We start from the raw sequence: 27,500 nt of genomic DNA on the forward strand, positions 1-27,500 counted from the left end.
ATGAATATGTTAACAATGTAGGTCCACTTAAAAACTATGAGACTTATAGATTGAACTCTCAGACTGTCTAATGCCAGACGATTACTCTTTCCGACTATTGTACTCGTCAATGGGGACTGCTCTAAGGATGAATGGCTTAAACCTTAAGCTTAACTGTTTTGCAACAAAACCAGCCCTCGCTAACAAGTACAATCATCTGCTGTTGGACAGAATAAAATCCTTACAATGTATGTGTCACTCTTAGGAGGGAAGGGTTAAGGAGGTGGCATGGCTCTTTAGGGTGTTGATTTGAACGCAGACACCCTACAGCGGAGGTTCAAGTCCTAGTTATGGGGGTCTTAAATTAATGCTGAAACATTTTTGTTAACACAACAATGTTGGTAACTGGTTGCCTTTCTTGAGTAGGCTACTGTTGGGTTCATAATTTATTTGAATTGTTTATTTCTAAATACTGTCCATTAACGTTAGCATATGAAATAATAATAATAATAATAATAATAATAATAATAATAATAATAATATTACAGGATTTTATTCCAAATAATCTGTTTTTCTCTGTGAAAGCATACTATTAAGCTGCTACTCAAAACTTACTGCAATTTATCAATATTGCCGTCATTTTCATCTAAGCATGGACAGGAGATAGAAAAACATTCTAATTGGGTGCACACATAACATCTTTGGCAGTTTAACATTTTTCAAGGGTGTCCATTTAAACAATGAATATGAAACCTTCAGAATATTTTACTTATTGGGAGCATAGCTGCCATCAAGACCACCTCATTTCTCAAATCCTTAGACATAAGAATGTCTGGTTTGAAGCTGTGACCTATTTGGTAATCGAAAACATACCAGCAAATACGAATACTTTCAAACTTTGGTGCAAAAGTAGCTTAACAACTGTAAAACTTTAAATGTTTGGCTACCAAGCATGTCATGTTTGCTTTCAATTACCACGTTTTTTCTATCATGTGTAAACGCTTAGATAAAAACAACGGAATTTAACTCTTTTAAAAATTAATAATAACTTCTAAAAGTTTACTTTAAATCCTACCTGCATATGATTGTCAACCATTATAGCTATGTTCGCCAAGGTAGCCACACAATAAAGCACTATTTCAGGGTTTCCATCACTAAGAGTCTCCAGCAATAATGATAAGGGTCTAATAAAACAATAATGTCAAACAGTCATGTTTCCCGCAAAAACACGGCTATGCGTAGCCTGTAGTGTATTTCCAGTCATTTTGTTATTAATTCATAAGTGCTACACTTAATAATATTATTACCGATTGCTCTTTCTGGGCCACTGAAACAAAATTAATGATAGAAATAAACGCAACAAATTTTTAAGATCCCAGCTAGCGAGACGTAGACCAAAATTTTGCCTATTTACAAGTGCCACCAACGTTGAAGGTGAACTTGGGAGGTCTAGATTTGAAGTTGGGCAACTAAATACTTTAATTTAAACATTAACTAAAATCACATTGCCTAGATTACAGAAATGGCAGCTTCTGGGCCACATACAGTGGACATACAACTCTACCTGTACTTCAAGGTGGCATGATCACATTTTATCTGACCAATGTGTTTAAACAACAAAGACTTCAAAATGTTTCCTTTCTTCTATAATATTGTAAACAATTTCTATTTTTTGTTCTGGAGCATCAAGATGACTACTCGTCATGTGGGTGACAATCATTTACAACTCCAACACTGATCAATGAGTGTACCTTGTTCTTCCAAGTTTAATTTGCATCTTTGGGTGAATACTGCTTGCGGACAACATTTTGGATGCAACAACCTTGGGCACCGTCTTGGAATGCAAATCCATTAATGGCAGCTGATTATGACCAAATCCAGGACTAAAATCAGACAAAATCACACCACCTTAATTTTTCTCTTTAAACCTACTAAACTTTTTTTTGTAAAATAATGTTTGGCATTGCTGCAAGAATAGGAATCGAACAATCTTATAGAGAAAAATAATATTGCTTTCTGCCACATTATATGTACATGTAAGAGAGCAAAAGTCTCTCCTGAAAAAAAAAAATTTCAATGGAAATGGCCAGGCCATGAAAAAATCACATTGCCATGTATTAAAGTTTTTGAACATGGTTTCTGCACCGCAGAGTTCTTACACCACTGCTCACATTTTATTAAATTTAGTTCTTGTTTCTGTGCATGACGTGATGTGCTGAGCAACAGATCACTGTAATGATGTCAAAATGTAGTTTTCAGGTCCTCCAAAATAGCTATATACTTTCTGTCCTTCTGATCTGAATAACTGCTTTGTAAATGAGTACAGTACACAGAGTACACTTTCACAACTGACCTATGTAGAGGAAAGGCATGGTCGCCTTCAGTTGAACTTCCCATGCTACAAATGCTGTTCTTTTTCTGCAGTGATTTCCCTGCAACCAGATGTGGCAGCCAGACATCTGACGGTGTATCCGAGGCAGCTGAATTATGTCTCTGCACTGTAGGTTTGCCAGCACCCACAACTGGAGACATTTCCCTTGGACGTTCATCATACGAGCTTTGGCTACAGGTGCTCCTCTTTCGAAGTCGTGGTCTCTCAGTGTTGCTTGGGGGGTATGGTGGAGGGGACTCAGTTTGCCGCAGATCAAATGCACCACTATCCACATCACTGATCTGCAGTAGGTTTAAAAGAGGTTCTAGAGGAATTGTCTTTAATGCAGTGGAGAATTCTTGCTCATTGTTGAAATCCAAGATACTTTGAAGGATTGATAAACACGTGCTCTGAAAAATAAAAGGGAAACCTCAATCACATCCATTATCTGCTACAATGTAGAATTTTTAAATTATTTTTCTTTAATAATCAAATTACTGCACCAATTTTTAAATGTCTCATTTTCAATTTCAACCAAGAAACAAATCACAGGAAAATCACTTGCTCTTATGGAAGCAGCAATGGTCCTGAATAAAACCAGGATAAACGTCCAATCATGAGGGCCTCAAAACTCTGGACATCAACTTAATTATGTAAGAATTAAGAAGGCCCATCAACAAGCAGGTCAATGGGAGAGACAGATGCATACTCAAGAAGACCACAGGCCTTTACTGTACGTGACTGTCAGCTTCTAAGATGGAAAATCCCACAACAAAGTCATGAGCCCCAAGAATATAATCACGCAAAAAGGATCAATGAAAAAAGACACAAATAGGAGAAATTAATGTGTCCAAGAATGACATGGTGCTGTCATCATGTACAAATGAAAGCCTTTTTTCCATTGTTCAATTTATTTATACGAGTTTAACAGCACTTAAAAATAATCAACTCCAAAAGGGCCTAACAAGAAAGTAAATAAATACATGTTAGAAAATTTTGGATCTCTATGATGTGCTAATTACATGTATTGTATAATACCTGGATAGGTTCTGGACCATCTACCATTTTTAGAACTGTCTCTATGAGGCCAGCTTCTACTGATCTCTTGCGACTGTCTGCCCCTTCAAGCTATTGAAAAAATGTAACAACAGTGCTTTGAACAATGCTATGAATAAGAGCTGGCTCCCGCTGGAGCTCTGCCGGGTGCTCACTTGCATATCGCCAGCTGTATTTCTTGTGAACAAATATAAAAAACCAATTTTATAATGAAATAGCAATTCACTTCAATTAATTGGTTGGTTGAAATTGTTGGAAAGCTATTAATTAAGATTTCTTACCCTTACACAAAGGTATAGTTGGTCAAAATGTTGATTTTACGGTATTAACTCACATTGAAGAGATTGCCAATCAGCACTGCAATGTGATTGTTAATCACCGTTGAAATAGATGGCATGTGTGCCAAACCAATAAGCTGTCCAGAAGCTCTTGGAAGGCAGATATAGGCCAACAAACTAGAGTGACACTCAGGATTCCCAGATAGCAAGACCACTGGTTCCAATGCTTCAATTACTGGGTCGTCATCCCTCATGTAGTGCGAGCTTGTGCTTATAACCGAACTTTCTTCACACTCTGATGCACTTCTTTGACAGCTCTGGAAATAGATAGTTGAAAACAAAAACATGATACCCAGCTTTTTCACAGATACATGTATCGCCAAAACATCATTATTAGGCAGTGGCTGTCTAGACTGACAAAACCTGTAGCAGGGGTTTGTTACTCTGTTTTACCTCAATGTACCTCCATCTCAGGTAAGTGGTTTGTGCCTACTTCTACTTGACTTTTGTTCAACATGTTCAACAGTGCTGGTAGTGGTTGTAGGACCAAGGGTTGCCATGAATATACATGTATAGCACACTTGAACATGCAAACAACACAGTCTATAACACATAATTCAGAGGTTTCAATAGAAGGAGGCCGCCGTCTACTTTGCACCACCATTTGAAAGTTTTGCTGTGCAGGCGTTTTTCGACCGTTCTCTACCGCAAAAATAAAACTGCTGTACTTGCTTTTACTCTGAATTATGGAGTTTTCTTCTTATTCAAACATAACATTTTTGTGTGTCATTTCATGTGATCACAAAGCATAGGTTTCAACGTTTTTCGCCGTTATCCTGAGGGAATCAAAAGGGGAGTTATCATCAGTATAGAGCTTTACAAGTTAATTTATTTTCCCAACAGACATAAATGAAGTGAGCGATTTGCATTTTTAAAGAATCATTGAACTGTCAAAGGCTATCTCTATAGGTTTTTGAGGGAAATTTCATGTCCACCGATTGGTTTGGTTAAAGAATAAACTTTTTTAACTGTTAGTGCTCAATTTATATGACGCACTGCCTATAATGTATTGAAATAGTAATAAACCAGCAATTTCTGTTAAAAATGACTGTAATAATAATATTATTATTATAGTCATTTTTAACAGAAATCATTGTAGTGTTTTATTGCCTATTTTCCGTTGCCTTTTAGAGGGAAATACCTTTAATTTAGAAAACACTGGAAATGGCATTTCCAAGCTCATTGATTTCAAAATTTTCTGGGGGAGCATTCCCCAGAACCCCCTAGACCCTCACATCCTTGGTGCTCAATTCCACAGCTATCTACATCAAAACTTAATGAAAGCACTGATAACCCAAATCTTGTCTACACTGCATTACATATGAGTATAATAATTAAAGTGTCCCTCAAATAAAATTAATAAATTTCTTTGAAAAAGATTGTATACTGGCAATGAGTAGATATTGTTGTTATCAGTTACAAGACAACTTATGCATACCACTGCTGATTGGTCTGACTCCAAACTTGGCTGCCGTGAACTGGGCAGTTTTAAATCTTTAGGCATTGCAAGGTTTGTTTCCACTGTGAGCTGTAACTCTGCATGTGTGGCATCACACCTTGTCTCTAAGGATGTAACATCCGTATCTGCTGCTTCTTGTTCAGAGTTATCAGCAAAGCGCATGAGATCAGATTTAGTTATTTGATCCTCCTCCAGTGAGTGCTTTTTGGGAATGAACGGAGAAAGCGGATTTGGGTCTACTGTAGAGACAGAAGCATCGCCACACAAAGGAATGTCAGAGATATTGTTTGGATTTTCAGAATGTGTTGCAGTTATTGCCGAGGCATCATTAGGAGAAATCTCTTGATCACCTAACGCAACCGTAGATCCTGTAACTTGATGTGCTCTGTCGACATGTTGTCCTTCCGTCTTCCCGCTAGAGTAAAGTGGCATATCATTTGGTTGTGACACAGTTTGAGGTTGAGAAACATCTTCAGTGGGTTTTCTGTCCAGAGAGATGCTCTCCTTGACAGGTTCTTGTAAAGAATCAGTTTGCTTGTCAATTGTTTGTAGTTGTTCTATATCTGAATTTCTTGAATCCATGTCAGTATTCTGCACTTCAATTGCTTTGTGAAAATTGTGCATGTACAGAAGGCCACCTCTCTTAGAGTTCGCTGTTAGAAAAGAACATAACAGTCATGTCAGTTGATTTTTAATAAACTAACAAATGCATTGCAAAGTGGAGGTTGAGGTAGACAGCTAGGCCTCGAACCAGCGACCCTTGGAATCCGGAGACCAACGTGCTAACCAATATGCCACCCTGCGTCCGATGCCGATGAAAATAATCAGCTCAAAACGCAAACACCATGATACTATTATAACACATCATCAGTTCCTACATGTAGTACATGTAATGTTATGTGAAAGCCAAGGACCCCAGAGAATGGATAATATTTATTTCCCCTTGTAGTTCATTATGTTCAACTGCATTTTAGATTTAATTGCAATTGGAGTGACAGACTCAAGTTTTACTCTGCCGAATGCATTCAACTATATTTATTTACTTCTAAATCGGGAATCCCTTGGGAGTGGAAGGGCCTTGAAACAACATCTACATGCAATCACTGCCCACGTTTAAAACCCTTCAGCCCTTAGTAGACTAAGTATAACCCAACTAAATTTCACTCCTGTGGGGTTCCCCATTGATGAGTAAAATCGTCTGGCGTTAGACAGAGTAAAATCTATACATGTAAGTCTCAGTGGCCCTTACAGAGTGAAAGGGTTAACTGTGACACTTATAAAGATTTCACCCTGTTGCAAGTGAAAGGGTTTTAAAATGCTTGGATTAATGATAAAGAGTACAAAAAAAAGAAAAAGGGTGATCTCACCAAGCAAAGGACTCAATGTCCTGGAAAGCTGAATACTTTCTGATCTCCTAATGAATGTCTTGCCCCTTACCACTCCTGGACTACCACGCCCACCTGATATGGAGCACAAACTTGATGACCTCTTGTGTTGAAAATGCCCTCGTCGGAGCGTAGATAGCCTTTCTGCTTTTGGCGAATGAACTACGGACTTTGATCTCAAGCTGCTGGTTCCTGTTGAGCTCTGGTTGACTGAAGACGCTCCGGAATTTGAGCGTGACTTAGAAATATCAGCAGCAGCAAAAGCTTCACAAGCTGACTGAACAAGAAGTCTTTGCATCTCTTTTAACTCCTGTGTGGCAAAAATAAAGTGATAGGGATGCCCAACCTCGATTTCTGCTGCTTACTGGAGTCCAGCTTACATGTACCTCCCCAAGAAGAGACAGAAGAACTCATGAGTGGCCAACCATGTCCGTGACATAAATTCAAAATTTAATTTATGTTGCGCTACTGGTCAAAACATCCAGTGCCGATCACAAGTCAATTTTGTGCCAACAAGACAAGCAAACAGGCAGGAGATTGATTTGCCAAATCTGCGTGTAGACAGACGGTCCAATTTTGTACAATGGCCTAGTGTGACTTGCAGTAAACAATCACACAACACATCAAACAGATCTACCCCAAATTCCACTTGAAAAGCTAAATTATGTAATTTATGTTGCCTGCTCGGTTCTGGAAGGCAAGTCTCTCATTGGTTGAAATTAATAATGTCAAGTTCATGCATCCAGCTGCCTTTTTGGAAGCTGAGTATGGGCTCATTTCCCGAAACTGTGGCTGGTGATCAAGCCTAATTAAGGGATGTCCTATAACATAACTCTTTAAGCAGACTTGTGCACTAGGGACAGCCCATATCGTGAGGATAGTTATGGACACTTGAGGACAAAATACACATACACGTACTCTAATCAGTTAACTCTGTTGATATATAAGTGCTACATGGCCAACGTTTGCAAAAACGTAACCCTTCCTTGTACCTGTGCATGTTCATTGCCATGACTTTAACATCTTCACCTTGTAGCTCAGTCAGTAGAGCAGCGGTGAACTAACCCGAAGGTCCTGGGTTCAATTCCCACCCTGGTCAAAGTGTTTCTCTACCCTTGTGTGGGCCCATTTCCATTAATAGGGCTAACACTCACATGGTTCATGTGGGGAAGAAAACTAGCACTTCACATTACACTCTAATCAGTTATACATGTAGAGTGCTAACTTAAAGGGAAAAGGGTTGAAATTGCAGCTGGATACCCATAGTGCTTCCTGCGTGTTGGGGCAATGACTACAGCTCAATTTCAAAACAGAAATAGAATTTCATTTTTACTGCAAACATCTATATTCAGAACAACTGCTTTCATGCTGTTAAAAGACACCAAAATTAAAAAAAAACTTACTGGTTCTAAGTCCACTGGTCGTACCCCATGAATGTTGTTTTCAAATATTCTAGCACCATGTTCTACTAAAAGGAATGAAACCTCTAGCTTGCTTCTATGTTCAGCCGACATGTGGAGAGGAGTACAGCTGTCAAAGAAAACAATCAATGCCTTTAGGGTATAATAGTGGAGCTCCATGGGCCCAAGCGAGGGCGGAGCACCATAGGTAAAAATTTGGTAACCCATCTGAGCAAGAAAATATGGTTTTGGTCACCGTACGACCATATGACCATCCACAATCAGTCAATCAATCAATATGTCTAGTTTAATAAAATCAGAAACAACAAACGTGTAACGTTACAATTATAATTATGTTTATAAGAAAGTTATCATTAAGAATACATAAAAATTTGTAACATTATAAAGTTCCTTATATACAGTGGATTTAATTGAAGAGACATCAGGAAACAATGCTTGAAGCATTCACTTTTAACTCTAGGTCTAGCAGTCCCGGTCTGCCAATGTGACCAGTATCATCGAGGCGGCCATATATATACTCCAGCTAGTTTACAGCATACATCTTTGATGTTGGACATCAATGTTATGGTCGATTGAAACATGTCAAAACAAGGTATCTGCTGACCAGTATCACATGACCATATCACAGGCTCAAGTTTAGAGCTGATCGAGGTCAGCTGTTTTTTTCTGGTAAGTACTTGGTGTATTTTGTCATTTAGTGGTTATCTATTGCACAAAATTATCTAAACACGGTAAAACCTTAAGGGTTAGGATTAGGGTTAGCATTAGTGTTAGGGTTAGGTTAGGGTAATTGTATAATTACTGAAAGTTTAATACGTTTAAAAAAAATTGAAACAATAGAAAAAAAGACACAAAGTACCTTCCATTTTTTCCCTAAGTTGACAGCAGACCAGGTACTGGGTTTTGATTGGACCGCAGGCTCAAACCAGGTTAACTTAATGTAAGAATAAATAACTCAAGAGCTCTGCTTTTAGGCTTGGCTAAATCTATATGTTAATGATGCTCTCATTAAAGGGGTTAGGGTTAATGTTGTCAGACATTATTCTTTTACTTTTCAATGAGGGCTGGTTCAGGGGTGTACATTGATTACCTTTATCAACTTGTTTGATAAACCCAAATTTTCCTGCTTCTTCCTTAGTTAACATGGTACTGAGGGCCAACAACAAAATGTCAACTTACTAGTTGTTGTCCTTGGCCCTGACATCTGCGCCAAAGCCAAGAAGTAATTGAGTGACAGCTCGGTTTCCTGCAGAGGCTGTAACATGCAGTGGCGACTTATCATCGGGACCTTCCCAGTTTATATCTGCATCCCTGAAGAAAAAGACGCAATGACTGAAGTTTCTCCAAGTGCAACTGACTGTTGGTAAACATAGAAGTTTGGAAGTCAAAAGAAAGAGACGATGAAGGAAAATGGTTTCTTAATGGAGAGAATTAAGTCAGATTTGTCAGATTACACCAGTGAATGAGTGAAAAGAGTGACCAAGTTGATCAGATTGTTTCTCTCATTATTTTATTTGAAAGAGTCCTCCATGATTTGTGGCAAACCTATGTGATCTTCAAGCACTCTTTTATGATCAAAAGGAAAACAGCTCATCTAACATGATTTAAGGTGATTCCCTGGTTTTGCATAGTGCAACCCTACAGCACATAATTTCTTGCATCATTGGCAAGTGCATTTAGTTCACTCACATTGATAAAATGGTGGATTTTCATTGCTGCCAAGCTTAATCCGTCAAGGAATGGCTATTTTCTCCTAAACGAGTGCGGTGACCCCCATTTTTGATTTAATATTTTTGCTGAGAGCGACGTCTTTATGTAGTAGTAAAAAAATAAGCAAAAATCTATGGTCAGGTTTTTGACAATTTAATAAAATTGTACGGAAGGAGTGTCAAGTACTCACAAAGGCATTAAAATAGATTTGTCAGGTACATACGTGAATTAACCATAGAATGACATCAGGCTCTGCATTGTATCAGGGATTATAAAATTGAGCTAAATTCATCCAACATTGGGGATGGCTTACATAGTCGTTTTCATCAGCGTAGTACTTACCATGGCAACGACCACGGTCACCCCCCTTTCTTATTTCATTTTCATCATCTCCTTGGCATGTTACAAGAGTGTTAGAAGTTTTATCGGAAATGTATGACGAGTTAAATTTCTAGGGAATCACCATGAGTTATGTAAGGCATCTCTTGAAAGACATACAGAAATATGGATCGTGAAAATTGAGCATATAAGAGGACAGGATTAATTAACCTTTACCCTGAGTTTGATTCAAATCACCCTTGCATACAGTAAGTCAAAAATTACCAACAATCCTCTTGCTACTCACTTGTGGAATTTAAGTCCTTTTAATTAATGCAAAACATTGTTGGTTGCTTCCTGTATTTTTTCCAGATATTAGATAGTTATAGCTACCCTTAATTCCAAGCTAACATTGAAAGTGTTGTAGATATGAACTGCACTAGATTGAAGCGTCACTGTATTTCACCAAACAGTAATCCCTTTTACATGTACTCTCAGTTGCAGCAAAGTACATGTGTACTCCTTATTTCAAAATGGCCGTAATTTTTAGTACCTTATTACATGAAATTTTGGCGACACATTAATTTAGCGATTTTGAAAAATCCGGATTTAGCGACACCTTAATTTAGCGATTTTTCGTAAATTTTGGAACATAAGTCACTTAATTTTTGCGATTTTGCAAGCTGAAACTTTCTAGCGAATTAACGTATTCAAAACTTTTGCGACGACAATAGAACATTAAAAGTTTTCCCCTATTCCCTCTAATAAAGAAATCAAACACAACTGGTCACTTGTTAAAAAGGGGAACTGACTGCTGCACTGGATAGAACTGGTAACGGACTGTACCGCTTAGCCCGGCATTCTGCGAGCAATGAGACCCCGTTTGCGTTTATTGAAACTAACAGAAGCTTAGAGAATAATAACGTGCCTGCTGCCCGTCAGGAAAAACCCCCTTTTTAGAGGAAACCTGAACCCTCCCGAATGCAGAACCAGGCACTTAACAAATACCCCGAGGGTGAGGGGTGGCAAATCCAACAACTGTAAGATAACAAAATAAATCGAAACGACATTATAATAAAAAATCTCAAAACAAGAGCAAGTTGGCAGCAACGTCAGCATAGAATGGCTCGACACAGCAAAATCCCACCCTTATAGTACTTGCGTCACCATAGAAACTGTCAAAAACCGGTGAACCGTGAGAACAATGATTTGCTGCTATTCTTCAAACTGCAGCAAATAACAATTATTAATCGTTTGTGTCATGATGTAGTTACTTGGCGATTCATATCACAAGTGACCACATCGTGAGACAAACGATAATACCTTGATTATTATTATTATAATAATAAAGTACAATAATTGTACTTTACCACGATGAACAAACACAATTTTTCTTAAGAAATAGAAAATTTATTTGATAAAATCATAAACGTCAAAGGGTTCATTAAAAAAAATCATAAAAAAAACATACGTTATAAAACTTAACAAAAATAAAACTGCAACTATAATGTCACATCTTCAGCTTCATGCTGTCCTCACTCATATTTACATTGTCACACAGAGTCAATGCTCCTTTTACGAGTACCTAGCCATTAACTTTCTAAAAACACTGATCAAGACAGGTCAATTTCTTCAAATGGATCAACAGGTGGTAGTGGTTTGTCGGTGTTGGCAATTTCCTTGAATCCCGCTTTCTCCCATCCCTTGAGGATATATCTCCTTCCTGGAGACTGGTGTAAGCCGACTAACAGTTTCTCTTATTGCAGCAGAATTGTGTCAAGCTTTTCATTTAGTCTAGGATTCCACAGCTCTTTATAAACATGGAAACCACCTAGTCCACATGGGAAAGTGAGATTTAATGCGAGCGAAGAATCCATTTCAGTTGTGAAGCTGAAATCCGATACACGTCATAGTCGACCGTAAAATAGCGCGCGTGATCGTGTGAAATGGACCAGATGGCGGAATTTCCCATTGTAGTCACTTTAATTTAGCAACGCTTTAAATTTGGCGACACTTCATTTTGGTACATTTTAATTTAGCGATATTTTGAAAAATCGCTAAATTTGCTAAATTAAAGTGTCGCCAAAATTTCATGTAAAAAGGTACCGTATTTACCCGTGTATAAGTCAATCCCATGTATAAGTCGACCCCCCATTTTTGATGACAAAAAATGCAATTTCTTAATTTCTTTGCTAAATGTTCATGGGATACTAATCTTGCATTCTTCAATTTCTGGAACTGTGGATTCACAAAAGATTAAGGGCCTCAAGCGCTTAATAGTTTTGTGGTTCAGCGGTTGTTGTATGTGCGGGCATTTTGTCCTTGAATTTCGAAAAAGTTCTCAGAAAATCGAACATGTAAACCTCAAACTAACCTGTTTCGTTGTTCAAGGATAAAGGGCTTTAGAGGATAAGCACAACATCACAGAAGCAGGAGTCAATCTTTGAAAATAACTTCAAAAACGATGCGAAATGTGCAAGGTTTAATTGGTGCTTGACTTATAATTTCTCACATGGCAAACGAAACAAAACTCATAAACCAAACAATACAAAGTTTGGAAAAGCATTTACATCATCTAGGTTTGTATAAAGAATAAAAAAACAATCATTACCAACCAGCATTTTCAGGCAACACGAGTGACAATCATGCTTCCACGCAAACACGAGGTATTGCGCCAGGTTACTAAGCCCTTGAAGGATCGCGTTTTATTTGAAGAAACAAGAATGTTTTTTAGAGCTTTCCGCCTTTGGAAAACAAAAATTTCCAGTGTCTATTTCATATTTGGCCTTGTGAGTATCTTCAACATTTAAATTAAAACAAATTCTTTTTCATTTCAACTGGAATTGCTTAGTTACATTCATTTTGAAGTCTTTTGTCCACTGCGTTCGTTATGCCCATTATCCTTTTATTAGTGATGGTAATTGTGAATAAATTATTTAGCGGGAAGTTGGCTTGAAATCTTTGACCCATGTATAAGTCGAGGGCGATTTTTGGAGCTTCTTTTGAGGCCATAAAAGGTCGACTTATACACGGGTAAATCCGTTATTCTTTTTTTGGATGGCAAATTAGCCCTTGTCACCTGGTTCTTAACATAAAAATTAAATTCAAAAAATACTAAAATGGTGGCCATTTTGGAATAAGGTGTATAAGGGGGTGGGGGTGAGAGGGTTGGGAAGGGGAGGGGGGGGGGTCAGAAGTGGAAATGTAATATTAGCCAAGTACATGTACCTCTTCAAAAGAAGTGCAGACATTTCCACATCGCCCAGAGAGACAGCGTAGTATAGAAGGCTTCTCCTAACAGCATCATGTGCATTAACTGATAACCCTGCATCCAAATACTTTTCTACAAGCTCCATTTGTCCCCTTTCAACTGCAGCAATTGCCTTATGAACTGTTTCAGGATCATCCACATGTCCATTATTGTCCAACATTGAGAGCGTGTCTTGAGAATGAAGTCCTTTGTATTTTGCAGCATTTGATGAAAAACGATCTGGGGAAACCAGCGGTTCTTTATGAAAGTTCTCAATAGGAAGAAATGGAGTATCCACCAAAAAATTGTCCGTAATATCCTCTTTTTCGGACCTTCCAAAATCAAGCTCTCTTGATACTTTGGCATTCTCTAACAATACAGTTGATTCATTTTTCTCTTCTTGAACTATTCTTTCTCCTGTGCTTTTTCTCTGATCTTTAGTAAGAGAGGCTACAACTGGAGATGTGTCAGCAACATGAGAGTCTGGCAATGAATTGCAATGCAAATTTAATTCATCCACAGAATAAGAATTTTCAAGATTTTCTCCTTCTATTAAATTAGGATTTACGACAACCTGTTCATGGTCCATAGTAGATAACCTGGACCTTCTCATTATAACTGGCTCATCAACTTGTCTTTTCACCCAGACAGGTATTTCTGCTTGCACTGGGGCCAGAAAAGCATGGACATCAGCCTTAAATGAAATCTTTTCATCAACAACACTTTCTTTTGCTGAAGCTTCTTTAACTTCTTTAACATCACTGTCACTACCATCAGAAGGTACCGGCGATAAAGCTGAAAACTCAACATGACGCCCAGATGTATGAGAACTTGAGCTTGTTGGGTGACGTAAAATAGAGGAACCAGTGCTAGGTTTGTTAAATTTCTTTCCATGTGGTGATCTCTGTCCTGACAAATTATTGTCAATGCCATGCTTCCCCTGAACATGTGAATGTCTTCTTTCTACAGATAAGCTATCAATAGTTGAAGTTGTAGAAACTTCTGAATTTGTACGAGTTCGCTCTGAACTACTGATTGAGTGTGTTCTTCTTGCATGTCGAGATTCTCTTTCAATTTTATCCCTTGTTAGCTTGCCAATGGCTTTAAATGCTAATGCCACAGTTCGTACAATACTGGCAGCCTAATAAATATGAAAAAAAAAAGTACAATTGAATGATAAGCACTGATCATTAACAAAGTGGATTCATCTCCCAGAAAATTTATTCCCAGGGGGAATGCAAATTTCAAACTTCACAGTGGTTTCAACAAGAACCAACAGTCAATGCTTTTCGTTGGCTACTTCACTCAGAAATAGGGTACTTTTTCGCTAAGTTGAAAGGCAGTTTCTTTCAAACCTAAGATTTAAAATGCTAAACCAATTTACTGGAGGGTAGGTGCCATAAAGGAAGCAAGAGAGGAGGAAAACTGTCCTCAGCAGCAAGGAGGTCACCAGGGCAACTGAGCCACAGTCCACCTCCCACGGCACCCGTCAATGTATACTTACCCTAAAACATGGGAGGGAGCGAAAAGCAAAAGCAAGCAAGTAAGCAAGAGTGGTTTCAGTAGTCGCTGGCTTTTCCGGTCATAACAATCCACTCGTGACTAACAATCTCAGCGTTGCTTCTTATCCCTAAATATTTAAGACAGCAGAGTAACTTCACACTCAATTTTGCGCAATTACTGGTATACATATACAAAAGGATGTAAGCGTTTAAAACAAAGCTGAAATCGTCCGCTGTATCCTGTACCGTCTGCATTGATGTGCTCTGTTGCTATCTTGCATTGTAAGTAATTGGCCAGGCCAAACTCGTTTGGGCATTCGGTGGCTTCAATCGCTTCTTCTACATGTTTCGGTCGCTTCCAGCCAACAGCATGGCAGAGAAATAAACACACTCTTTTCATTTAGGTTCAAAAGGTCACAATCCTCTGGTAGTTGAAGAAATTGAGCCAATATTTAATCATTTAACAAGTTGTCGAACTTATCGGACATATGATTACTACATTGTTTGTTATAATTATCCATACTGAAATAAACTATGGTTGACTGATTTGATAGTTGAGGAACATCATGAAGTTGTGCCTATTGAAATAAAAGTCGTTGGAAAATGCAAATTTTCCTGTCTGTATGTAAGTAAGTCATAACAAAAGAACAATGGATGTTTAGATTACGGTAACATGTGGTGCCCAATTGCATTATAGAAGCAATTCATACTGCTCTGTATTATAAAGGCAAGATGAGAAGTCTTGAATCAAACCAGCACGATTGTTGAAATTTAAGGTTATTCTGCTAATTAATAACAACAATTTAAATTGTGCAAGTGCAACGTTTTTCATTCGGCCGTCGAGTATTTGCACATGCGGAAGCAAAGAAAAATCTAAACCTGCTTTTCCCAACATGACTGTCGTTTCACTTATTTTTGCCTTTCAAAATGGAGATTTTGAATGAAACTGTCATTTGTCTGAAATCAATGTTAGAACACTGAAAATGGCATTTCCGCGCTTCTAGATTTCAAAATTTTCTAGGCGAGCGTGCTCCCAGTCCCCCTAGCTTCAGGAGCCTTGTGGCGCCTCAATTGTCACAGCCATGCGAGTCCCCCCAAATATCTCAGGAGAAACCACTGCATTGGTTTGGTTTTATTTTTGCTTAACCCATTGACTCCTGGGGGTTCCCCATTGACGAGTAAAATCATCTGGCGAAAATACAAAAGTATGAGCAAAATACTAAGTAAGGCCGGTTTACCCCGGTTCAGGCATCAAAGGGTTTTAATTAAATGATATTTAGCCTCATTAAAAAATGCATTTGCACAGTTATGATAAAATGAAATCATCTTCACATGATCATCAATAATATTTTGCTTTTGAAATGAGGTGTTTGTGTGTTTGTCCACAGACACAACAAGAGAAAGGGGTTTTTAGGCCGCTTCTTGAGAATGTGGGTTACTCGATACTCAAACCAGCCCCTGGAGTATATCAAAATTCTATAAGCATATCATTTCAACAAACCAGAATTGGCTTCTCACTCGTTGTTCACAGCATAACAAAATGCTTCCTTTCGTTTTTGTGGTGATAAGTGTTATTGGCAATGGAAAAAAACAAAGTGATCTCAGCAATATAATAAATTGTAGTTACAAACATACTACACGACTGTGACATGCAATATGCAGGTTTTCAATTCCATTTAATGTCAAAAAACAGATTCCTTTGCTCTTTAAGTCAACACAAATTGCCAGAATGCTTTAGGAGGGACTTAAGTTGCGAGTAAATAATCCTGTGAAATTTAATTCAAGTTCAAGTTTATTTGTTATCTGATGAGCTTCATGTGAATCTGACCACTCTGTACCTGTTAGGAAGTCACGCAAAATCCCGACACAGTGAGGTAGTTTTTATGGTCACGGTTGTTTACAAAAAGCATGACATGATTTTTGCCTAAAATAATTCGAGTTACGTAAGAATGTGGAATCGGTTGCTAAATTACCGCAATGCACCAATAATTATTGTTGATTGCATAGCAATTTTATTTGTGCAGATGTAATTAAGGACATACATGTATTACATAACCTTATCCTTCTTTTTCGCCCTTATAAGCCTCTTTCTTTTAAGAGCAGAAGGAAGTTTGGAAAAACCACCTGGGTCTTGAGTGCTTCGACACATCACAGATCTCTTGTACTTTTGACAATGGGAACGACGTACACTATGCATGTTTTGCCAATGTTTGTCAAGAATAAATATTAGCCACTATATCCAATAGACTGTGTCGGCCTTTTCTTGCAAACAAAACAAATGAATCATACATTGATTACATAAAACTGACAAGGTGGTTTTCTCATTTACGTAAATAGTGAAATTATATTCACCGTATGTTCCTTCCCACTAGAATACAAAAGAGACCAATTACGTAAACACACCGACGGCAAAAGAAATTTTCGTAAACAACTTGAAAAATCTCTCCACTCTTACCTTGGCTATGATCCCAAAAATATCGGGTGTCAAAACGGTGAAATACCCGGTACACAGCGCGATTTAGCCCAAAACGGGTGACAAATCGCCCCAAATTCGAATGTCCGATAACAGAACCGTCGTAAACAAGCGAGAACGGGGTGCCTTCTGGGGAAGGATTTGTATTTAAGCCTGAAGTGTCTTACGAAATTTCAAACCTTTGACTGCATGAAATTTTCCATTATTGCCATTCAAAAGAAATCAAAAGATCCGAGTTTCATCACCGTTTCCTGTGTCCTAAAGGAACTGGATCTCGTGATAAAGTTTGCATTGTCCAAGAAAACAACTATCAGTGGCGTGACCAAAAAATAGTTGGTATACCGTAGTATTCGCGGCCAAGAGCGCTGCCTTTTTATCTTCCTGAATAATATATTGCCTAAAGAAACGGTCGAAACTGTTTTCTTTGCCAGTTTCTGGAATTTCAGTGACGACTTTTCGAATAATAGATTCCTTCGCTACGAGGCGGACAACACGCGCGGACGAGATGTTCACGCTGATACGAACAAACGAACTTGTTTTGTAACCTTTCTGAAAGAAATCGCAAACTCGTTTTTCACAGATGAAGATCCTTTCAATAAAATGGGAAAAGCATGAAAACATAACAATATATCCAAATGGCACAGCTGAATACCTTCACCAAAGAAATCAAAACACGTTACTTTTCGTCGCCGTTGTAAACAACTTTAATATCGACGGCGATGCCTCACCTCAAGTTGTGACCCTGCTTGAAATACATGGCACATGTGAGTCTTCCTTCGAGTGATATTCAGCCCAAAAGTTGTGTCAAATCCTCGAAGCTGCTCCTGAACACACAAGGCGATAGCATAGAGCGGTGCTGTGAGGACTAAAGAGTTCGATTCGAAGCTAGAAACGAGGAGAATTCCATCGCGAATAGTAAAATTGACTCGTATACTTCGAATTTGCTGCTTTTTAATCCTCTTCAGAGTGTCAAGCATTCGTGTAATGGATTTTGCCTCCGATATTTGAGCTGAGCCCACATAGTCTACAATAAAATGTAGTTCCCCTGCGCTATATTCTTCAACGGTTCGACTTTCTGACTGAGGCAAAAGTGCAGTTGTTTGAGAATTCGAGGAACCTTCTTCCGCTTGCCCTGATTCAGCTGATTCGGCGACCGGGATTACATTGTCCGCTCTTTGCCATCTCTGGCTTAGACGTCGCCTTAGAGAGTGCATGGTCTACACAAAGCTTTAAAACACTTTACTCCATAGAGGGAGCCAACGTTAGAGCAGTATCTTTTTTTCATCTTTTGCCAAATTAGCCGAGATAAATAACAAATCTTCCACGTAACATAACCAAGTATTCGGTAGCACCGACATCCACTACATCTTCGCGAAAGTGCGTCGAACGACCATTTTCAAACAGCATTTACATGCTTCGGTCACGTCTTTAAGTCAGAAAGAAAAAAAATTCAAAATCGCCTTCCAGGAACTTTTGACAACCACAAGTTTTGCAGGTCGACTACTTCCCATTCTGAACCATGCTGTTTGGGCTCGGAGTTGTTTGTTTCACACGACCGGAAGCACATAATTGGTCGATCGCGGATCACATGGGAAACACGAACGAGTTCAAACAAAAAATGCGCGAAAAACAGGAGCATTCCGTGTGAATCTTAGATGCAAAACCAACATCGAGTCGAGGGGTTCGGATGCAATAACAGAAAAAAGGAACCTCTAGTCTATCGGCAGTCTAAATGCCTCATGGTAAAGATATCCACTTCTCCAGTTGTCCTACGGTCGGCCAATGAACCACGAATCATGATCACTTGACATATACAAACTAAAAAAAAATATTTTTTAATTCCTAAATTGTAAATGGTAAATTTCTTTGTAAAGTTGAATTAACTAGTTTATGATTTGATAAAGTTACAATATCAAACAATCCAATCATCGACTTAGCACCTGTGATATTCCTTAGTTTGCAGTTGTTTGTTCGTTCTGGCAATCTTTAATAAATGACTAAAAAGACGGCATGATCGTCATGAACACTTGATTTATGTTTGCACGACGTAAGTTGCAACAGACAAATTAAAACTGGTTCCTTACGAGAACTTCACGTAGTTCTCGAGATTCTAGAGATATTTTCACTTCCGTTTTAACTTCTGTGTGAAGGTGCTCGACAGTTACTTCTGGCACCTGCGAACATTGCAGCCAAGACAAGTGGTATACAACTGAGTTTTTTTGACTTAGTTCTGGAAATAATACCACATTTGCTCAAGTTTAAAATAGAGTCTAAAAGCTTTGAATTTCGTTTTAGACTGAAAAAGGCTATATTCGCAAAACGTGCTTGGTTTGAATCCGGAGACTCGATGCAAAGTTTGTTTTTTTTTTTTTTTTTTTGATCCATACAATTGGTTTAGCACAACAGCAAGTTAACTTAACCAAAGCACAGTTCACAGAGGGTGCTTCGCAAACAATGGGCTAGTTATTTGCAACCTTGTTGCTTGAACCGTCTCGCAGTGTCGATTCTTTCTTCATTCACACAGCTTTAGACGTAACTTCGTTGAAATTATTGCTGTACAGAAAAACATCGTAGAGTTGCTGAAAAGGAAATCCGTCCGCAGTCGAAGCCCTCCAAACTGCGGTTTTTTCAGAAGTGGAGGATTTTATTCCTTCAGTTGTAAACACCTTTTTGTTTCATGCCATTAGCTCTTATACAAAGTCAATAAGCCGGAACTAATGTCCAAGACAAAAGAAATGTCAATATCAGAAGGAAGTCACTGGTCAAACGCATATTTCAAACATGTTGCTGCTTTGCCATGTACTTCAGCTCTGACGTGCCGAGTCAACAAAAGCTGATATAAGCCGGAATTAGGCTCCGCAATAAGGGTTGGGCCATAAACTTTAAGTGGATTTAACCTTTTCTTTTTGTCAGCAGATATAAATTTAAACATTAAGCACGCTTGATTACGAGATTTCTGGATTCGAAAAACTGCAAGAATATTAGTCGAAAAGTCTATTCCGAAGTTCAAGGATATGATCTCGCAATCAACCACAGTGATCCCAACGGGCTTGAGTTGGTTGCATCGGAAATTTGCACGGTCATTCAAGCCGCTTCCACTGTAACTGATTGAATGTTATGACTCTTCCATTTCAGCATTAGTCGAGCGAGAAGTGCAGATTGAAAAATGCAGATTGAAAAATGTATTATATAATGAAATTCTACAATAAACTTGAACTTGAAACTTGAAGAAGAAGGCTTTATCGGTGAGATTGAGTTAACGTGCGAGTTAAGGTTCTCACCAATGCAACCACTAGGATGACGGCCAATCTTGTTCCCAGAGGTCGCGATCCTTTTGGTCAGGGTTAGGCGCTGGCCAAGAAGATCGCAGCTCTGGGTACGAGAATGGATGATGGCGAGTTTGAAGTGACCATGGCTAGTTTGAAGTGTATAATGAATGCGACTTACTACAAAGTATATAAGATCCAATGTTTCGACATTTCGCAGTCAAGTGCCTTCATAGGGATGACTCAAAGCTGTAACAAAAGTTCTTTTAAAAGGCGTTTCTTTAAATTACAATGCAAACAAGGACAACTCCGATTTAATTAAGATGGAGTTTGTTTCCCTCTCCGATCAGGACCCTATTCTATGGTCCTTCCCCCCCCCCCCCTCGACATTCGAATTATTCCGCATCGATCAAGACCACGAAGAAAATGAGCAGTAGCTTAGATGGTTCAACAAATGCAGCATAACTTGCTGGTAATAATCTGATTTCTGACAAAAAAACGATTGGAAAATTATGACCCTCAAAAGGTTCATGGAGCTGCAAAAGAGGACAAGTCAGACGCAATTTTCGCTAGAAATCTATTCTAACCCGAGTTTGAGCGACGGACGTGAAAATATGGTCCAATTTTGACAACGGGGACCAGAAATTTACTACTACTACTACTACTACTACTACTAATAATAATAATAATAATAGTAATAATAGTAATACTAATTTAATTCTTAAAAACTCATAATACAAAACGTCTCTATGCTTTTTACATAAATTAAAACGATATACCCTCAAGCAGCATGATAATGATAAAATGTATTTATTATATAGATATTGATGAAATACCAGGATTTCTCTTATTACTAAAAAATCATATCTTCACCGCGCGCAGTGAACGTATCATTTTTATCTTTCACATGTGAGGATATAGCTGTCGTCATGGTAACGAACACGATTAGCCAATAAAACGCGAGCTTCCTCTTCATTCTACGATACTTTTGTGCTTTAATATAATTCATCTCTACTACATTAATATTTTTATTGCAAATTTTCATTATAATGATTTGTTTTTCATAACTTTCATATCTTGTTTCATGTTACACAACATGCGTGTTTTAGTGGTTGGTGAACAATTTTTCATCATTTCGAAAATGAATAAAACAAATTGTTTTAAATCTAGACATTTCATCAATATCTATATAATAAACAGAACATTACATGGCCGCTTGGGGATACGAATTTTATCTTCTCGTGCTGAAAGTATCTCTCACTCGTTCGCTTCGCTCACTCGTGAGAGATACTTTCAGCACTCGAAGATAAAATTCGTATCTCCGCACGCCCATGTAATATCCTCTCTATATATATAAGTTCAGATTCACTATTCACTATAAAGTATTTTAAATAAAAAAGTCTTAAGATTGGATTTAAAAATATCAACAGAGTTTTTGATATTTTTTTTTCGTGGAGGCAGTGTGGCCCAGTGGTTAGGGCGCTTGCTTGAGATCCGGAGATCCCAGGTTCAAGACCCGCTCTGACCACTCGCTGCATTTGTTCCTGGTAGTCCCTGGTTCAACTTCCCAGCTGCACTGTAAATAGCCAGCTGTAAATAGCCAACTGGTTTGCCTCCGGCCAGTTGGGATTCTTAACTTGGCCCAGAAAAGCCCCTATGGGGAGAGGTCTATTAATTATGTATTGTATCGTATTTAAGATGAACTAACCTCAAATTCATTGAGTTGTCTTCTACAATTGTACTCGGTGATTTGGAACTTGACCAAATGTCCAAAAACATGGTCCGTTAAATTGCCCAATCAGAGAGCGCGGTACTCCCTGAGAGACACCTGTATTGATTTCAATCTATTGTTTTGAATCACTGCTAACTTTAACCTAATGTAAAAATTCTTACTCTAAACCGTAGAATTTTGCTTTAACTACAATAGGCAGTATCTTCTTTGTATAAATTACAAGCTTCGAATTCGCGATTGGTGCATCTTGACTGATATGTGTTTGCTACGATTTGTCGACGTCGTTACAATCGATTGGATATAAAACGGCTTGTTCATCGATTTTCAAACGTCGTTTTATCGCACCACTTTTCTTTGTGCAGATATTCGTTTTTTGGTAAGAGAAACTCTCGCAACGCAGCTCTCGCAACGTATAATGTGATTGGCTCACTACCCATGCTAGCCAAATACAGAAGACTAAACAATTGAAAAAATGACTTGGACTCGAAAACAATAGCAGCTGCTTACAATACCAAACAATAGTAGACAATAATAGACGGTTACGAGATCCGCTACACAACTGCGAATATCGGGTGAACCATGTTTACTTGAGAGGTAGCGTGCATTTCATGTATCAATTGTATCTTGACTTTCACCCATTGACCCATGTCCTCTCTTAATATTAAAAGCCCCGGAAAGGATGCAAGTACTCCTTGCATCATAAATCTTCATGGATGCCAAAACAATGCTTCATGCATAACATCATTCCCAGAAATGATTATGCATAATATGAGCTCATGGAATTTCCGAACTGACTTCTCCTATCTTGACCAATAGTCCAAGTTACCGTTTAATATGGGCAGCTTTTCGGATCCATATCATTTTGGTATTGCTATAGTGCAACCGCCTCGACGCGCTTCGAAGTGCTTTCCAATTTATCGTCAGTTAGGGCCAGCTTATCACCGTCAACCATTAGTTAATTACTGACTGTAATCATGTCATAATAATTCATCAATATCATTAACACGATGAACAATCTGATTACAAATGATAAAACGAGAAGTTTGTCGAAGTGACTTGCTGTGCCCTTTTTTTTTTTAAATGGATGTTGGTGGGAGTAAATTTATAATATACTCTAGGAATATTCTTGTTCACAACAAGTCGGTTAACGTATCTACAGGTGTATCTCGTTGTTATCTCGCTGAATCAAATTCACGGCTTTACATGTAAAAAGTCGGACGTTTTCCAGTTGAAAACTTGAAAAGCATTGCCCCTTCAAAATCGTTATCTCTGCATGCTGTTAACGTATCTCTCCCAATATTTATCAGGACATTGTCAGTGTTCCAATTTTCTTCACGGCAACATACCTCCTGATCTAAATTTAACTGTGGAGAAGCTGCTACAAAAGCCCTCAGCTGGCGGAAAGCAAGTGTGTATCGTAACTGGTCGTAACTCGTGTTATTTTTTATATGCAGTCCATCGTTAATGCCGTGTGGAGATAAATTAATATTAACTGGCGCCATTGATATTGCCAGTTTATATTAATGACCAATGTAACGATAAAGCCAGCCACTTGATGTTGATACAACCGTCAACAAACTTTAATTAGACACAAATCGAAGGAATCATTGGGCCACTTTTGAAGAAAAATCTACCGAATGCATCAACTTCGTTCCTAGGCCTTCCCTTTCTCTCCACGTCTGTCTGTCTTTCAACAACAAGGGCGAAATAGACGAAGGGGGTTGTTTCTATAGAAACTGTGGTGCTGCGTCGGTGGGCAAGTAGTATACAAAAATTTGGTTTTATCAACGGAGTTAATAATGTAAATTGGCCACCGTACAGAGATTCTAAAAGCTGACGTTTCGAGCGTTAGCCCTTCGTTAGAGGGAATCCAAGGGCTAACGCTCGAAACGTCAGCTTTTATAATCTCTGCACGGTGGCCAATTTACATTATCAACTCCGTTGATAAAACCAAATTTTTGTGAGGGCGAAAGAGGTTGAGTGGGCTTTTGCTCTCCCCTTAGGACTGTTGGCACCCCCTTCAAAGTCAGTTTAGCCGCCCGGGTATACTGCGAGTAGTCTATTATTTTTCTTCGAGATAGTGGAGCGCTCGCGAATTACAATGCATTACGTGACTCACGAGTGGCAAAGCCGCGAGTCGCGGTTGATTCTCGCTCACTGGGCGTAGCTCTGAGGAAAGAAGGAAGACAGCTCGCGGTCTACCGCCCGTGTTAGTCTACGTGAGAGAGAATAACGGCCCTTTCATCATCATTACCACCACCACCATCAAATACAGCTGAGCACAAAGTGTTCTTTCACTTGAGCGGAGACTATCAACCAAACCAACTCACAGGAAATGAAAGCAAAACTCACGTTAAGGCCCGCGAAAACGGTTTCAACATCCCTTCGATTTTGTTGAAAAGCGAGGTTGAAACCGTTTGCCCCTTCCCCCCCACCCCCCCTCCAACCTTGCTGAAACATGTTGACAGGGGGTGGCAAACGGTTCACCAACATTGAACAGATGTTAAACCCTTTTCCCCTGTTCCTTAGTTTTTGGTGAGGGAGGGAGGAGGGGGTGGGAAACCAGAGTAACCCAAGGAAAACCTCCCAGAGCAGACAACTCCTTCACCCTTCAATTTTCATAATCCTGTGGGACGGAAGAACCCGCACACTTGTCGCAAAGAGTAGGGCATGTAGTTCCTGGTGTTGGGGTCTGTCTTCTGTGGAGTATCATGGTTGGGAGGGGAAAATGGTGGTTAACCTCGAAGGGAACCTATGTCCTATTGTTGATTCCACCATGTATGTATTCATACTTAATCACTAAATAATAATAATAATAATAATAATAATAATAATAATAATAACAACAACAACAACAACAACAACAATAATAATAATAATAATAATAATAATAACAATAACTCCACCCACAGAAGATGGGGGGAAGGCGGGCCACATCGGTGGGTCACAAGTGCCCTCATTACTGCGCCTACCCTGCTCCCGTGTGACTTGCTATTGTTACTGGTATAATAAGCAGCTTCTATTGTCAACTCTCACTGTTTGAATTGGTTAGTCTTTTGTTTTTGGCTAGGGTAGAAAGCCAATCACATTATACGTTACGAGAGCTGCTACATCATCCTTTTCAAACCAATGGTAGATAGATGGCTCATTACCTGGGATCATAGTTAATCTAGAGACTGGTTATGAAACACTGGAAATTTCAAAAGCAGAAACAATACAGTCGCAATTAGATGTTGAACCGCCCCCGTCACCCTTTACAATCTTTTGTTTTTGGTTCGCAAGTTAATTTCGAATAAATTAGTCGAAACTTTTGATTGGTTATCCTGCCGAAAAAAGCGTGTCTTTCGGGTTTTGTGCAGGGTCAAGGCCAAAAAAGCGAACAAAAACATGAAACAAAGAAACTTGTCGAGTTTCATAACCAGCCTACATCTATTAACTATGCTGGGATGTATTCAGTTAATAGCGAAACTTGATCGTTACGTCGTGTTTAATATTCAGTTTCTTTAAGGCGATAAAAACTCTTGTACAATCGACAAATTTTCATCTGGAGATCTCGAGAGCCATTAAAGAAACAAGTGCAAGACACAAGCCAGATGTTATCCAGAAATAAAACTTCCTCACTTTGATACCTCCACATCCCTTGAAAATCCTTGTAAAATTATTCATCACCTTTCCTTCAACAAAATTAAGGTAGCGTACGAAACCAAACGGATCTTTGGAATAGCTCGCTCAATAACAAAAAAAGCACATGGCACTGGCACTTGTCTAACGTAAGCTTGAAACGAAAATAATTTTTTCTTTGCGAAAAAATATTTTTGCACCTCGAAATGTGGTACACAACCTCCTTTTCAACTACTAGCACGTTTCTTCGAAGTTATAAGAGTAAAAAAAAAACGTACTCTCAGAGATAAAAGAAAAACAAATTGAAAAGTCACAACCAAACGTAAAACGTAAAAATTAATTAAAACTTCGGTGATTTCTGCGGTTCTAATTCATCGCCGTCTGGCGGCGCTCCGCGGTGAGCTGCGGCTTCTGCTCCCACTTCGTTCTCGTCGTCTGTTTCTTGCCGGTGAGCGCGATCCGCGTTGTTTCTCTGTGTCTCGTTCTCGTTTCTCCTTTTCACGTTCTTTCTCACGTTGCTGCTGTCGTTCGAGTCTTTCCTTTTCTTCTGTTTCCTCTTCCTTCTTCCGTTCTTCTTGCCGCGCTTTCCGTCTTTCTTCGCGTTCGCGTTCTCTCGTGGCAATCTGAAAGCGAAATCAAAACGCTCAAATCTGATTTTAAAAAAAGCTGGTCGTTTCGATGGCCTCTTCGCCCGAAATGATAGTCCGTTCGCCCGATTACAGACAATGATGGATGTCAGGAGCACAGGAGTAGGAGCGAGCAACTCCCATATATTCCCGTCACGGCGTTTTTAAAAAACCAATTTATTTTTAGATTGAATTTCCCGCGAATGAGACTCACGCAAGAGCCCAATGACCAATCACAGGAAACTAACTTGACGTCATAGCGTCACCGAAACGGAACTGCCTTTGTTTTTGCAGAAAAGGTAGTCTAAAAGTAGATCGGTCTGTAAAAATGCCGTGTCATAGGCTTAGTGTAGGAGTTGCTAGCTCCAACACATGGACTCCTGTGGACGTTTACCGACCTTTGCTCGTGAGATTGCGATTCTGACACCAATAATCGAGATTATGTTAACTGCGATTCTCGGTTGAGTGCGGCACTGGGAAGTTTCGCGACAAAGTTTAAATTTTCGAGTTTCTATGTTGTCAATGGCAACTTGCTTCGTTTCCAAGATTCCAAGAGTAACTTTTAGCGCCTTGACGTCATGAGCGATGAAGCCCGCCAAAATCTGCGACGGTTTAATCAAACTGGTGACCCTCACCAGTTAAAGGATTTCGAAACCCGAAAAGTTACCCTTGGAAACGAAGCAAGTTGCCCTTGACAAAATGATAGAGGGCTTTAGATTCCAGGACGAGAACGACTACGAGTACGGGATTTTCTCATTGAACAAGGGTGAGCGCGGGTAAACCAGCGTCAGTTTGGCCGGAAAAACATGATGCCGTCGTCATTTTAGTACGGGGTTTTAGCAAAATGTCGTCGTGTCAAAACAAGTCACCAACACGGTAGCAGTTTGGCATTTTTAGATCAGCAAAAAGGCTCAGTTACCAGCAATAAGAATAACTGAGCAATCTATACTGCTAATGAAGAGTAAGATTAATCGTACGGGTTGTAAATTTTCC

The 27,500-nt window shown here is 38.9% G+C and overlaps 2 protein-coding genes across 3 annotated transcripts in view; both read right to left on the reverse strand.

Moving 5' to 3' along the window:
* Positions 1 to 18,837, reverse strand: part of LOC137979827 (uncharacterized) — a 52,690-nt gene extending 33,853 nt beyond the window's left edge. The window contains exons 1-11 of one of the 2 annotated variants that reach the window (XM_068827183.1): positions 17,991 to 18,837; positions 13,266 to 14,428; positions 9,189 to 9,320; positions 7,992 to 8,118; positions 6,571 to 6,898; positions 5,183 to 5,856; positions 3,741 to 4,001; positions 3,389 to 3,478; positions 2,333 to 2,760; positions 1,731 to 1,862; positions 1,055 to 1,163 (exon numbers count right to left, since the gene is read on the reverse strand). In XM_068827183.1, the coding sequence (XP_068683284.1) occupies positions 1,055 to 1,163; positions 1,731 to 1,862; positions 2,333 to 2,760; positions 3,389 to 3,478; positions 3,741 to 4,001; positions 5,183 to 5,856; positions 6,571 to 6,898; positions 7,992 to 8,118; positions 9,189 to 9,320; positions 13,266 to 14,428; positions 17,991 to 18,476 (3,930 nt within the window). In that variant the 5' untranslated portion in view covers positions 18,477 to 18,837. Of the gene's footprint in view, positions 1 to 1,054; positions 1,164 to 1,730; positions 1,863 to 2,332; positions 2,761 to 3,388; positions 3,479 to 3,740; positions 4,002 to 5,182; positions 5,857 to 6,570; positions 6,899 to 7,991; positions 8,119 to 9,188; positions 9,321 to 13,265; positions 14,429 to 17,244; positions 17,877 to 17,990 lie in introns of those variants that run through there. The other variant, XM_068827234.1, reaches the window with a different exon arrangement.
* Positions 18,838 to 25,729: 6,892 nt separating this feature from the next.
* Positions 25,730 to 27,500, reverse strand: part of LOC137981762 (apoptotic chromatin condensation inducer in the nucleus-like) — a 19,092-nt gene continuing 17,321 nt past the window's right edge. Inside the window, exon 12 of the mRNA XM_068828838.1 lies at positions 25,730 to 26,504. Within this exon, the coding sequence (XP_068684939.1) occupies positions 26,253 to 26,504 (252 nt within the window). The 3' untranslated portion in view covers positions 25,730 to 26,252. The remainder of the gene's footprint in view (positions 26,505 to 27,500) is intronic.

The sequence above is a fragment of the Montipora foliosa genome, chromosome 1, assembly GCF_036669935.1.
Source record: "Montipora foliosa isolate CH-2021 chromosome 1, ASM3666993v2, whole genome shotgun sequence".
Lineage (NCBI taxonomy): Eukaryota > Metazoa > Cnidaria > Anthozoa > Scleractinia > Acroporidae > Montipora > Montipora foliosa.